Source organism: Antedon mediterranea, chromosome 1, assembly GCF_964355755.1.
Source record: "Antedon mediterranea chromosome 1, ecAntMedi1.1, whole genome shotgun sequence".
Classification (NCBI taxonomy): domain Eukaryota; kingdom Metazoa; phylum Echinodermata; class Crinoidea; order Comatulida; family Antedonidae; genus Antedon; species Antedon mediterranea.
This window is the reverse complement of record NC_092670.1, coordinates 22,156,746-22,169,502: the sequence shown is the minus strand read 5'-3', so window position 1 is coordinate 22,169,502 and position 12,757 is coordinate 22,156,746. Positions and strand designations below refer to the sequence as shown.

Sequence of the window (12,757 nt, the reverse complement as noted above, 5' to 3'; positions counted from 1 at the left end):
ACGTGGTTTAACTACCAACCAATCACAACTTTTAAAAATGACGTAAGGCAATAATAAAAACAAAACAAAGAGGTCCGACACACGAAACATGGCGTCTAATTTTAGTGGTGCTCTACGTTTAACAGATTTAGACGATTTTATAACACCATCTCAGGTATTTTAGTAGGTTTTATTAATAAATGTTTCAACATACGTATATAAGAATCGTTTTAAACAAATAGGATGAGATTTCGTAAGGACTATGTGAGAGAAAAACAAAGAGGCTTAAGTTTTAAGAAAGTATGCCTACGGCGGAGGGGAAGCAGTCACTTTCGGCAGTACATACTTGAAATGTGGTCGGTTCGTCCTGATTACTAATATGTCAACTTATTTGTATGACTAGTTTTGTAATCTAATACCATTATTTTGTTATTATTGTTACTGTATTTAGGAATGTGTAAAGCCGGTTAAAGTGAACAGAATTAGCGGCAAGACAGCGGCTATCAAAATAGAGGCAGATGGAAGTCATTATCAAGTTGAAACGGTAAATAAAACAAGTTCTAGACCCACAATTAAATTATATTATATAGTCCAGTGCTTGTAATTCTAGTCTGTTGTTCTAAAAATCTTTTTTTTTTCACATAATAAGATTTACTATCCTGTTAAATGTATTTTGTATTAAATAATAATATTTTTTTTTCATTTTAAGGATGGTATTAAGACAAAGTTAGAGAAAGCTGAGATTACACTTAATGATTGTCTAGCCTGCAGTGGTTGCATAACATCAGCTGAGAGCGTTCTCATTACCCAACAGAGTCAACAAGAATTATATAGGATCCTTGGGGAAAATAAAGGTCTCACAACTGTAAGTTTCGTGGTAATTTTATGACATATCAAGGGATTGCTGATGATGGGTGGGTAATATGATCCTCCCAATCAGTGAATTGTTTAGTGGGTGAGACCCATTTCAGCCCAATGTGTTGCGTTTTTAAATAAGTACTTTTTTACCAACAGGAAGAGCAGTCTCAACGCAAGTTGGTAGTGGTCTCCATCTCACCGCAATCAAGAGCGTCCCTAGCAGCCAAGTATAAAATAAATTCACAAGAAGCTGCTGAGAAATTAACAGGATTTTTAAAGCAATTAGGTTACTTGAAAATTCAGTTAAATTTTCTACTAAAATATAATCTTAATGTTGTCAAATTTATATAGTGCTTTTAACAATCAACAGATTATCCCAGGCTCTGAAAAGAACACTCTGTCTACACTATAAAAATTTATGTGACAAAAATGTGATATGCCCATATTTTTTTTTTTTTTGAACAATATTTTATGAGGGTGATCCATCCAGCATAAAAGGTGATCATTAGAAACCCTCAAACAATACAAACAGTAAATACAAAATAAACTATAAAAATACAAAGATATAAAAAATAAATATATATAAAAATATATGTAAGGATGTGGACGACAACACAAAAGGAAAAACACGCCTTTTCTCACTTTTACCACGGTCCGGTGGTGTATTTGGTTTTAATTTGTTTTTAGCATAACAATAGAGATCAGTATGGTCCTTTTAATCAGATCTTTAATTAAATAAGAGACAAAACTATCTGCTTCCTTGACCGGTTCATGAATACAAAAGAAAGCAAATCATTTGAAAAAGACTGTTACAATTATAGGGGGCAGTAACACCTATAGGGGGCAGTATTTAATTATCACATGATTAGATTAATCCCCACATATATATGGACATGATGATGTCATATCACTACCATATTTGGGCATATCACTACCATATTTTGGCACATCACATTTTTTGTGAAATTACAGTAATTTGATAGTGGATGTAGACAGTGCTAAAGGTTTACAATTGCTTCTCAATTTTCATATTAAAATGAACAATTATGTTGTTTGCATGACTGTCCTGGAAGATGTAATAATTAATTTGTTTTATTTTTTCTATATAAGGTGTTGATTATGTTTTCGATACAACATTTGCAAGAAATTTAAGCTTGTTAGAAAGTCAATATGAGTTCATACGACGTTATAACAACAAAGCAACAAAAGGATCATTGCCAATGCTAGCCTCAGCTTGTCCAGGTAATTTTGTATCAATTGTATTATGTGTAGATGAGCTTGTAAATTATCTGCTGCATGAAATACATCTTCAACTGTCCATACATTCAAAAGTAATGTGTATTATTGTCCCTTAGCCACCAGTACGGTTGGTAAGGTTTCAACCTGTCCACTTTTTCACAAAGGCCTTTGATGACCCAGTGGTTTGAACAAAGATTGTTTCCTTTTCTTGCGAAAACCGGACTACTTTCTCATGGCTACATCACTGTTGACTCAGATACTACATACAGTATACAATGAGGAGTATGGGTGGAGTATGGGAGGAGTATGGGTGGGGCATGCTATAATAAGCTAAATAGTGAGTTGGGAAATTCCTTTATTGTACAGACATTTATGATTAACTTAATGGTTTCATAGAACCATCGGGGATTATTATAGGCTAATAATCTGCTAGGATGTCGATAATAAATTGACGACACAATAATCAGACTATGTATTTTTTTTAGGTTGGGTGTGCTATGCTGAGAAAACACACGGAAGTTATGTCTTACCATACATCAGTACTACAAAGTCACCTCAACAAATAATGGGCAGTTTAGTGAAGGATTACCTGGCCAGGATACATGGCCTGACCCCTGACATGGTGTATCATGTGACGGTAATGCCCTGCTTTGATAAGAAGCTTGAGGCTTCACGCGAGGACTTTTACAATGACATCTACAAGACGAGAGATGTTGATTGTGTTATAACATCTGGTAAGCAATAAAGAAATTACATCTATTATGGGGCCAGTTATCTTATACTGTTCTAGTAAAATTGAAATTCTGCTGTAGTACCTTTATTATGGAAATAGTTAGTAAAAATATGGTATGGCGTGTAAATATGTCTATTAAGAAACCATGAACAATTTAATTATGAGACTACCACAATACTCAGATGAGCATCATATATCTATGTTATTCCTGTTGTTTTTTCACATGCTTATGCATTGATAGTACAACTAAATGGAAAACTTACATTAAATGACCTGCATTTATTTATTTATTTATTTATTTCCTTTATTGCATCAAGTAAGCAGTGATGAAGTTGACATAAATATAATAGTAAATATGTAAACACATAGTATAACACAGTCCAAACAAGTAATACTAAAATATATCATAGTCCACAAATCAGTCTTTCAATGGCCATCATAGTACATCCAGTAACACAAACCAATAGGGGTTCACAATTTGCTTATCATAACTCAGTTACTGATCATTCACCAATCATTGAAAACTCCGTGGAAAGTAATGAAGTTTTTTGTGCGTTGTGTCCGGACTTTGGGGAGGGTGAACGATCTAACACGTCGGAGCTGATGGTTGTGTGTGGGAGGTTTAGGTAAGAGAGAGTGTAATATATGATCTTCTTTTTTCATTTTATCAAAGAATTTTCTTGACAACTTCTCGCGGCGTTCAGATAGAGTGATGATGTTAAGGTATCTTAACCTATGCTAATAAAACACTCATTAAAGGAGCAACTCTGTATTTTCAGCTGAAGTTGACATGATGCTTGACAGTGAAGGACTGTCTTTGGCGGATATTGAAAGTAGACAATTAGATTCATTGTAAGTTATTGTTTGTCTACTTGAATATAGAGGCTCTGCAAGTGAAAAAATATAATCATTTTGTAAAAGGGATACATTTATTTATTGAGCTCAATGAAAATGATTGCCTGCAAACCTGTCCTAAAAACAGCAGGGGTAGATGTAATGGCTTTGTGTAATACATTCTTTTGTATGAGGTCACTAATAAGTTAGAGAAGGTAGGCCAAGAATATGCAGACAATCCTTGTTTTCACGTTCTATACATACAATTGTATGGGCTGTCCTATTAATGCACAATTTTATGACGATGATAATGATGAGTGGTAAGATGATGGACAATGACAAACCATTGTGCATTGATGTGATGTACTATCTAGGTTTTTTGACACACCCCTGCATCAGTAAGTATTTGTAAATGACGCATCAATGACGCATCTCTCACGTGGGTAGTATAGTGGGTCATACAATTGACACATCAGTAAGTATTTGTAAATGACGCATCCATGACGCACCTCTCACGTGGGTAGTATAGTGGGTCATACAATTGACACATCAGTAAGTATTTGTAAATGACGCATCCATGACGCACCTCTCCCGGGGGTAGTATAGTGGGTCATACAATTGACAAGTGCATGCTTTATGATATTCTATATTCACTGGAAAGGAGAGAATATTCTATACATTTTAATTTGTTTAGATGTGACCATGATGCAGCCATCATAAACCATGAAGGAGGGGGTTCTGGTGGGTATGTTCACCACATCTTCCATTATGCATCTCAAGAATTATTTGGTGCCAAAGTACATGATATGCAATACAAAACTCTAAGGTAAGGTAGGCAACAACGTAGTGTGTTACACTTTTGTGGGAACAATTTTTAACTGCTCCCACCAGGGTAGTACTGTACATGTAAAAGCTGAAACAGTAGTGTATTCTCATATACAGTACTCGTAATTCATAAAGCATGACAGATGGTAGAAAAACCAATTTAACACGAGTATAATAGACTAAAAGTTTATTTGTTTTTTTTTGGTTAGAAATAAAGATTTTAAAGAGGTAATATTGGAGCATGAAGGCGAAGTGGTGTTGAGATTTGCGTTGGCATATGGCTTCAGGAATATTCAGAATTTGGTGCAGAAACTTAAACGAGGAAAAAGCCTGTACCATTGTGTTGAAGTTATGGCTTGTCCATCAGGTTGGTTGATATAAAATATATACAAAAAACAAGCCAAGTGAGACAATTACCAGCTGATGCGTTACAAATTTCTGCAATAGAATTACTCTAAGAATAACATTTACTTTGCAGGTTGTTTAAATGGAGGAGGCCAGATTCGTCCATTAGATGATGAACCCGCTAAAGATTTACTAGAAAGAGTCGAGAAAATTTATTCAGAGATTGCGCCAGTTAAACCAGAAGATAGTGAAGATGTAAAAAAGCTTTATGCTGATTGGCTTGGTGGAAAGGATTCGATAAAGTCTAAATCAATGTTACATACACAGTACCATGAGGTGGAAAAGATGACAAATGCTCTAGTTATCAAATGGTAGTAAAAAAAAAACTTTTGAGAACTGAAAACGGTTGCCATATATAGTACTATGAGGTGAAAAACTATTGCCATAGACTATACTATGAGGAGAAAAAGATGACAAAAACATAAATGCAGTTGCTATGAATCCTGTATACTTCTTGGTACAAGAACATTCCAACCTAGTATTTATTATTAATGAAAATTATGAAATAGAAATAAATTTGTTATATGGTAAATTATTAATAATACTATGTTTTGATGTTTCTGTTGCCCTGACAAATACAAACAATAGATTTATAAATTAAAGTTGTTGATATTGGTAGTATTGGAGCTAATACGGGTCATAAATGAATGAAAAAGTGGTTTTAAGTCACGATGAAAGAATGGTTTGCAGATATTTAACTTTTCAGCATTAGCAGGTTGATATGATAGGGGGCGTTTGGTTTGGTGACTCTGTCCTGGAAGCGTAATTTTTTTTTCCAGGACGAATGTGGGCAGAAATCATGAATAATTCATGAATAATTATGACATAATAGGGAACATTATAGAGGGCGCTATATAAGTATGCAGAGAGATTAAATAATTAGTGTAAACAGCGTTTGCCAACCGAAATGTTTGGTCTAGTGGTAAAGGCTTTAACCTATTACGCTGGAGCCCTCGGTTCAAGGTCTTTCATGAACATGTTTTTTTTTAATAGTTGAGAGAGATTATTTAGAGGGTTAGGTTTAGTATATTTAGGAAGTAGATCAGCTATCTTGCAATTCTTTATATAGAAAATAATTAAGGTAATGAATTATTCATGATTTCTGCCCACGTTCGTCCTGGAAAAAAAAAATATGCGTCCTGGAAGACCTTAACCTATTAAGACACAAATACGCACACAAAACATCATTCTTGATTCTTGAGAATTTTACTCTCAATTTCAATCCATATAGTGGTCCCTGAACATGCATTCATTTTGTCTATATCTGGAAAATCGACCTTTGACATTTACAGGTAGACTTTCTCTTTTGGTTTTTTTTCTAATTAAAGAGAAACAAAATATACAACCAATACAAAATCTAGAATCATTAAAAAGAATGCAACAGTGGATGATTGCTAACAAGTCCAAGATAAGGCAGGTTACAATGTAAATGGTGTCAGTGGATGATTGCTAACAAGTCCAAGATAAGGCAGGTTACAATTTAAATGGTGTCATGCACAGACTTAACTCTTGCAGAAATTAAATTCTCATTTCTACAGAAGTTACAAGGAGCAATATATTATGTTTTAACACTACAAGCAAACCCTATTGAGGGGATCACATCCCTATTAAGCAGCTCTTTGTTGGAAACTGAAGGTGTCCCCTTAACAGGGGCACTAATCACTATAAAAACTAGTATAGCATAACAATCGAATTGTTGTTACATCTAGGGGGTTACATTGAGGAGGTCTCTATGAATCAAAAGTTTAATCAAACTTGTTATTTAATGGAAGAACATATATTATTTGTCACAATCTTCTGGGTTTAATATTCAATTATTAATTGTGTCTAGTTTTAAGGAAACCATATCCTGTTCAGAAACTTTCAAAAAGAAACACATTTTACAAACTATGCAGCACCTAAAATAAATTGCAAGTAATCATTTGTAAAATTAACAACTTAAAAAAATAAACTAAATAATATAATAATAAAAACAAAACTGAGAATACATCATGAAAATGTTATTAACATTAATGTACAAATACATTTAAATTTACACAACTACAGCTAAAATAAATATGGGAACACTTGGTATAAATAACTTTTTTTTCTTTAACTGAAGTGAAAATGAAAGCATTCTCAAGATAAATTTAAGTTGTGAAATTAGAGATTGAATGATACAACATTGGTAAATTTAAGGTTTAAAAGCTTCACGTTGTCTAACACCTCTTTCACACTATCTCTCAAAACTGTGTAGTTTACATACTGTACATACAATACGGCGTCAACACCAGCGTTTTGTGTGATGTGCGCCGTAGTGTGTGCAAACTCCACAGTTTTGCTGTGTGAAAGAGGTATTATAAACAATTTTACAAATTATTCAAACATCATATTATTATAAATTTCCAAAATACAACATCACAAAAACATGATTTAGTAATGATTTCAGAATTACACACCATGTCATTCAATTGGAAACTTGCCTAATGTTTTATTTTGTTCACAAAAGATATTCCACTTCAGATTTAATCATTTGCATCAGGTTATAAATTAAAATATTAAATTAAAAAGTAATTACTAAAGGTATATTGCACATAATAAAATCGTGATTTAAATATTTGACAAAATCATTGCATAATCAACTGAAACTGTATTAATGGACATTGTTAGTGACTCTTCTGCAGTAAATTCTATTTTGTACTGTGAACCTATATTAATACTGCAGTAATCATAATAAGATAATATTTGAACAGGAAACTAGCATACTGTATCATAGCACCAGCAATATACTGCAGTAGTTGTACTTTACTGCAGTAACACTATTAAGTATTAGCACTATTAAGATGATACTGTGGTAGAGAATTTTACTGTACTGTTCTGTATCAGAATTCAACCGGTATTTTTAGTTTACTGCAGTATCTAATAAATAGGCACACACCAATAGAATACTGCAAAAAATAATCACATTGCAACATAAACAAAAGTATAAAACAAAAAAATTTAAAATATATCAAAATTATTGCTTCATAATCACAGCTGTCAACTAAAAATTCAAAATTGTAGAAAAAGAAAAAAAAATCTAATAAGTACAGATGATTTTTTTCAAAGGTTCTTGGTTTTGTTCTTTCGGATATATTTTAAAATATAATATTCAAATACAGATTGTAAATGAAATCAAACCGTATCAAGATGGGTTTTTTTTGGTATAAAAACCAACTGTTCATTAATCAGAAAAAAAAAATGATGGTATCTTTTTTATATGGATATACCTATATATTATATATTAGTCTATACGTATCATCTACACATAATATAAACAATCAAACTTTTGAAAACATAAGAACATTCAATGAATAAGTACAGTGTACCTATAACATAATCACTCAAGCATAGTAACCACTCAAGCGGAGTAACCACTCAAGCGGAGTAACCACTCAAGCGGAGTAACCACCCAAGCATAGTACACCACTCGAACATCACATGGATGCTGGTGTTAATGTCATTTTGTCTATAAAATATACTTGTCTTTGATAACAGCTTTATGTTTAGAACCTGAATATTTGCATAAACGTATTTGACCACCTGTAATTTCAGCTCAATCCTTCGTTCAATCTTGTATACTTATATTATTGAATAAATTTGTTATAGTTCTCTGAATAAAATCTAGTAATATTATCTTGTAGGGTGCAATTCATCATTTTCTAATCGTACGTCCATATTACTACAAAAGTCCTCAGTTAGTGGTACACAATTGAAGTACGAACACCAATTGCAGTTACGCAGTGGTTTGAGGTAGTAGATTATAAACATAGCCATAAAATACAACAGCAAAAGTACGGTTGATATCACTATTTGTAGCCGTTTACGATTTCTATCAAACTCCCCGAAGTAAACGTATGGTAAAAAAATGAAAGACAACAATGTTCCACAGATGAAACCACCTAAATGCGCGTAATTGTCAATCCACGGGAGCAGACCTAACACAAACAGTGCTGAGATTATTATTAAAAGTTTGCCAAGTGCTGAACCTGGATTGCGCAGTATTTGGTAATTCTGAAGAACTTCGACCACCAGACACGCCAGTAAACCAAACTGTGCACCTGCAGGACCCACCTACCATAACAAAAAAGAAAAACACCAATTATACTTTATTGATGAAAACTTTATAACTGTATTAGGCCTTAGCTTAACCACTCATAGAAAATCACTCAAGCAATGTAAACCACTCAAGCATAGCAAATTACTCAAACATAACAAACCACTCAAGCATAGCAAGCCACTCAAACATAGTAAACTACAGTGTTCTACTACCAGGATTTGTTTCAAAGAATCATTCGTGGTTTATAGTTTAATCATGGAGCTATAAAACTAATTTTATAGCTCCATGATTCAATTCTCATCTAATAAATAGCAGTTTAATATCTAAATGAAAAATGTACGAACCTCTGCTCTGTATGGTATAAAGATGGCACTCATTAAATTACCACCAATACCGCTAATGAGGTAAATAGTGGCAATACGAAGACATCCAGCTAACTTCTCAAGATCTCTTAATATTGTCATCTGCATTATAATACTCAAAATACAATGAAAAATACTGAAAATAAAAAAAATATATATGAAAGAAAAGGTTCGATGAGTAGAGATGAGTAGAGATAGAGTTACAGTACTATAAACTACTAGAGCATTTACTAGGCACGGACAACTGCCTAGTGTATATTAATAATATATTATTATTAATATATCATTACAGTACTGAAACTACTTACCCGGCATGGAGAAATATTGATAACCATAGACGATATATTTGATCAGGTTTTTCCTTATTGCCGAACGGTATTAAACCACAAACATCATCCAAACAATCCACCTACAAAATATATAACAATTCAATAGTACCAGGATTGTTACCATGGCAAAAGCAAAGCATCACTACTTAAGCGTTTCTATAGAAATAAATTATAAAGGCAAAGAGAAAAAGTATCTTTAACTAAAACCTTGTCTACACTATCAAACTTTATGTGACAAAAAATGGGATGTCCCCATATATGGACATGATGATGTCATATCACCACCATATTTGGGCACATCACACTTTTTTGGTCAAAATAGTTTGATAGTGTAGACAGAGGCATACTACTATTAAACCAGAACGAAAGAAAACTAAACTACAATTTCTTACTTAATTTTACAGATTTTCAAAAATGAAATATAAAGTTTACCTGTGAACATAATGTGGCCTCTGGATGGAAGTATCCTTTGACAAAATCACAATATTCTTGACTAACTATTTTACAGGTTCCATCGATGCCTATACAACATGGCCTACCTGTCAAGTCACAAGTTGTATGTGGGTATTCACTGTCTTCAAACGACTCTTTACAAATCTAGAAAACCAAGAAACCAACAAATTCAGAGCCAAGCACCTGAGGTTCAGTACTCACAAAACAGTTATAACTAAAGTATAACCTCTAATTTGGAACACCCTTATTAAGAAAACACCCCATGAAAGGGCATTTTCCAGTGAAGTGAACAGAGGGGAAAACTGTTTATGTTTTAACACCTGAGGTACTAATCATGAAACAGTTATAACTGCAGTATAACCTCTCATTTGGGACACGGATAGTAATGGAAACACCCCATGAAAGGGAATTTCCAGTAAAAGGAACATCAATAAGTGCAATACTATATGTTTTACACAAGTGGTGAACGCCTATCAAGAGGACACTTTGTTGAATACTGGAGTTATCATCTCAATAGGGGTTAGCTATTGTATACATTTACTTCTAGTATAATACCTCTTTCACACCAAAACCAACATTTACTTCTAGTATAATACCTCTTTCACACCAAAACCAACATTTACTTCTAGTATAATACCTCTTTCACACCAAAACCAACATTTACTTCTAGTATAATACCTCTTTCACACCAAAACCAACATTTACTTCTAGTATAATACCCCTTTCACACCAAAACCAACATTTACTTCTAGTATAATACCTCTTTCACACCAAAACCATGGAGTGATCTCCGGAGACACCCCAGAATTCATGACCATTCAAAACATTCAGTTTGCCCTCCGGATAACGTTCAGCTGTTTAACCCCACTTTATGAACTCCGGAGTTGCTTGATTTTACCTTTCACACCAAAACACCGGGGCGTCAATGCTTTTGGTGTGAAAGGAGTATAAGAGAAGGCACACAATGTATTATTGTATAAACAATCAATCAAATGTAGTTATAGCAGCAGGGACAGGTTGAACATTAAAATGTAAAATACGGATTTACTCACAGGCCACTTTGTGATGTCATCGGGCCATTCATTAGGCTTTACAGATGCAGGCACTTTACATGTCCTAAACACAACGAAACATATAAGGATAGTATTAAGAAACAAATGAAGTACAATGCTTGTTAACATAGAGATCCAACATTGAAAATTCATTCAATGCTTAGGCCGTTTGCTGTGTAACAAGTGATGTCACATGATCTCGAAGTAATTTATCTACGAACTATAGAAATAAGCTTTTAAGGTAATATTATACATAGGTTCCATCCTAGTTCTTTGAATTCCAGAGTCCTGAGTGAGGACACCCACTTTAGGACAATACTAAATCTAACAAGATGTTTGAATCAAACACATAGAGTCGAAGTGATGTGAACAGGGCGACCCTATCTGTTCAAAAACATTATTAATATATAAATGTGGCATGCAAATAAATATAAATAATACAATGCTACTAACCGATGGTCTTGACCACATACTGGACCTGATCTTCTAAGATTGTTTGGACCACTGTTAATTGACCATTTGGCAAAAGTTGCAAAGCTAGTCTAGATAAATTAAGTATAGTATAAGTAGAGTATAAAGACAATCTTTATAAACACATGGCAGCTTAATATCTGACAGCATAATTTTAAACATTGTGCACTGGAAGAAAATCATTTCATTCATTTAATTTCAAAGACTTACTGTTTAAAATTGTTTATATATTTTATTGTTGAAAAAATAAGATGTTACCCACTGAACACATAGAACTAACAGTTTGGACACATCCAGCGTTATCCGTACGGATACAGCATCCGGTATCATTTTCTTCTCTTCGTATATCTGCTAACCTGACATAGACTTGCTCGTCTCTATGCATACATGGTGAATACTTAGCTCCAAGGTGAATAAGATCAGCCTGTAAATAACAAGTATGTACAATGCAGTCACAATTATATACAATTATACAGTTTATATTATGCATGAATAGCAGCTTCAAATATCGCTGCGCAATATGAGCAAGATATTTGACTGTGTAAGGAAAGCTTTGTGCAATTTCTAATTGTACAAATCGTGCACAACATATATATATATATATTGAAGGACTTACCGGCCTTGGACCAATCCAAAAATTGTCTGGTTCCATATACCCAACAGTTTCTACAACTAAATTTGCCTGTAAAACCTGCAACAGAAATGAAAACAACAAAATTTCAGCTGAGCAGTGGAAAGATGTAAATAAAAATGATAATAGGGCATGCCTAGACAATAGTAGAGTGTTACGAAAGTGTGGGTTTTAACCACAATCTTGGTGGGACCTTGGTGAGAGGGAGTAAGACAGTGGAACCGAAATTGCGTAGGCAAATGTTCGAGGCTCACCCGCTCCATGATTTTGGTGGTAGAATGAGTCTTCTCAGATAAGGACTATAAACCTTAGGTCCAGTGTACACATCTGGCTTTTGCACACTTTAAAGAACCTAGTACATCTTTGAGAGGAGTAGGAAGTTACCCTGGTGTATTAGCAGTACATCACAGTATAATTGGGCCCTCTGGAAGACTGGTATTTGACTGAAGAGGTTCCCCAGTATAAATAAAATATTTCAATATATAAAAAATAAATAAAACTAATTAAC

The 12,757-nt window shown here is 33.6% G+C and overlaps 2 protein-coding genes across 5 annotated transcripts in view; one reads left to right on the top strand and one right to left on the bottom strand.

Moving 5' to 3' along the window:
* Nucleotides 1-78: 78 nt before the first annotated feature.
* On the top strand, nucleotides 79-5,431 carry LOC140062856 (cytosolic Fe-S cluster assembly factor narfl-like). 2 transcript variants are annotated; one of them, XM_072109231.1, is made up of 10 exons: nucleotides 79-154; nucleotides 431-523; nucleotides 689-844; nucleotides 994-1,123; nucleotides 1,948-2,079; nucleotides 2,562-2,810; nucleotides 3,589-3,661; nucleotides 4,338-4,469; nucleotides 4,678-4,835; nucleotides 4,947-5,430. In XM_072109231.1, the coding sequence occupies exons 1-10, from the start codon at nucleotides 89-91 to the stop codon at nucleotides 5,186-5,188; spliced, it is 1,431 nt and encodes a 476-aa protein (XP_071965332.1). In that variant the 5' UTR covers nucleotides 79-88; the 3' UTR covers nucleotides 5,189-5,430. The 2 variants fall into 2 exon arrangements, with proteins under 2 accessions (XP_071965332.1, XP_071965340.1); XM_072109239.1 differs by lacking the exon at nucleotides 4,338-4,469 and having other exon boundaries at nucleotides 4,947-5,431.
* A 335-nt stretch (nucleotides 5,432-5,766) lies between these two features.
* Nucleotides 5,767-12,757, bottom strand: part of LOC140062838 (inactive rhomboid protein 1-like) — a 42,323-nt gene continuing 35,332 nt past the window's right edge. For all 3 annotated transcript variants that reach the window (XM_072109202.1, XM_072109220.1, XM_072109212.1), the window contains 8 exons: nucleotides 12,235-12,309; nucleotides 11,881-12,042; nucleotides 11,601-11,689; nucleotides 11,148-11,211; nucleotides 10,075-10,239; nucleotides 9,622-9,722; nucleotides 9,296-9,449; nucleotides 5,767-8,965 (listed from right to left, as the gene is read on the bottom strand). In XM_072109202.1, the coding sequence (XP_071965303.1) occupies nucleotides 8,525-8,965; nucleotides 9,296-9,449; nucleotides 9,622-9,722; nucleotides 10,075-10,239; nucleotides 11,148-11,211; nucleotides 11,601-11,689; nucleotides 11,881-12,042; nucleotides 12,235-12,309 (1,251 nt within the window). In that variant the 3' untranslated portion in view covers nucleotides 5,767-8,524. The remainder of the gene's footprint in view (nucleotides 8,966-9,295; nucleotides 9,450-9,621; nucleotides 9,723-10,074; nucleotides 10,240-11,147; nucleotides 11,212-11,600; nucleotides 11,690-11,880; nucleotides 12,043-12,234; nucleotides 12,310-12,757) is intronic.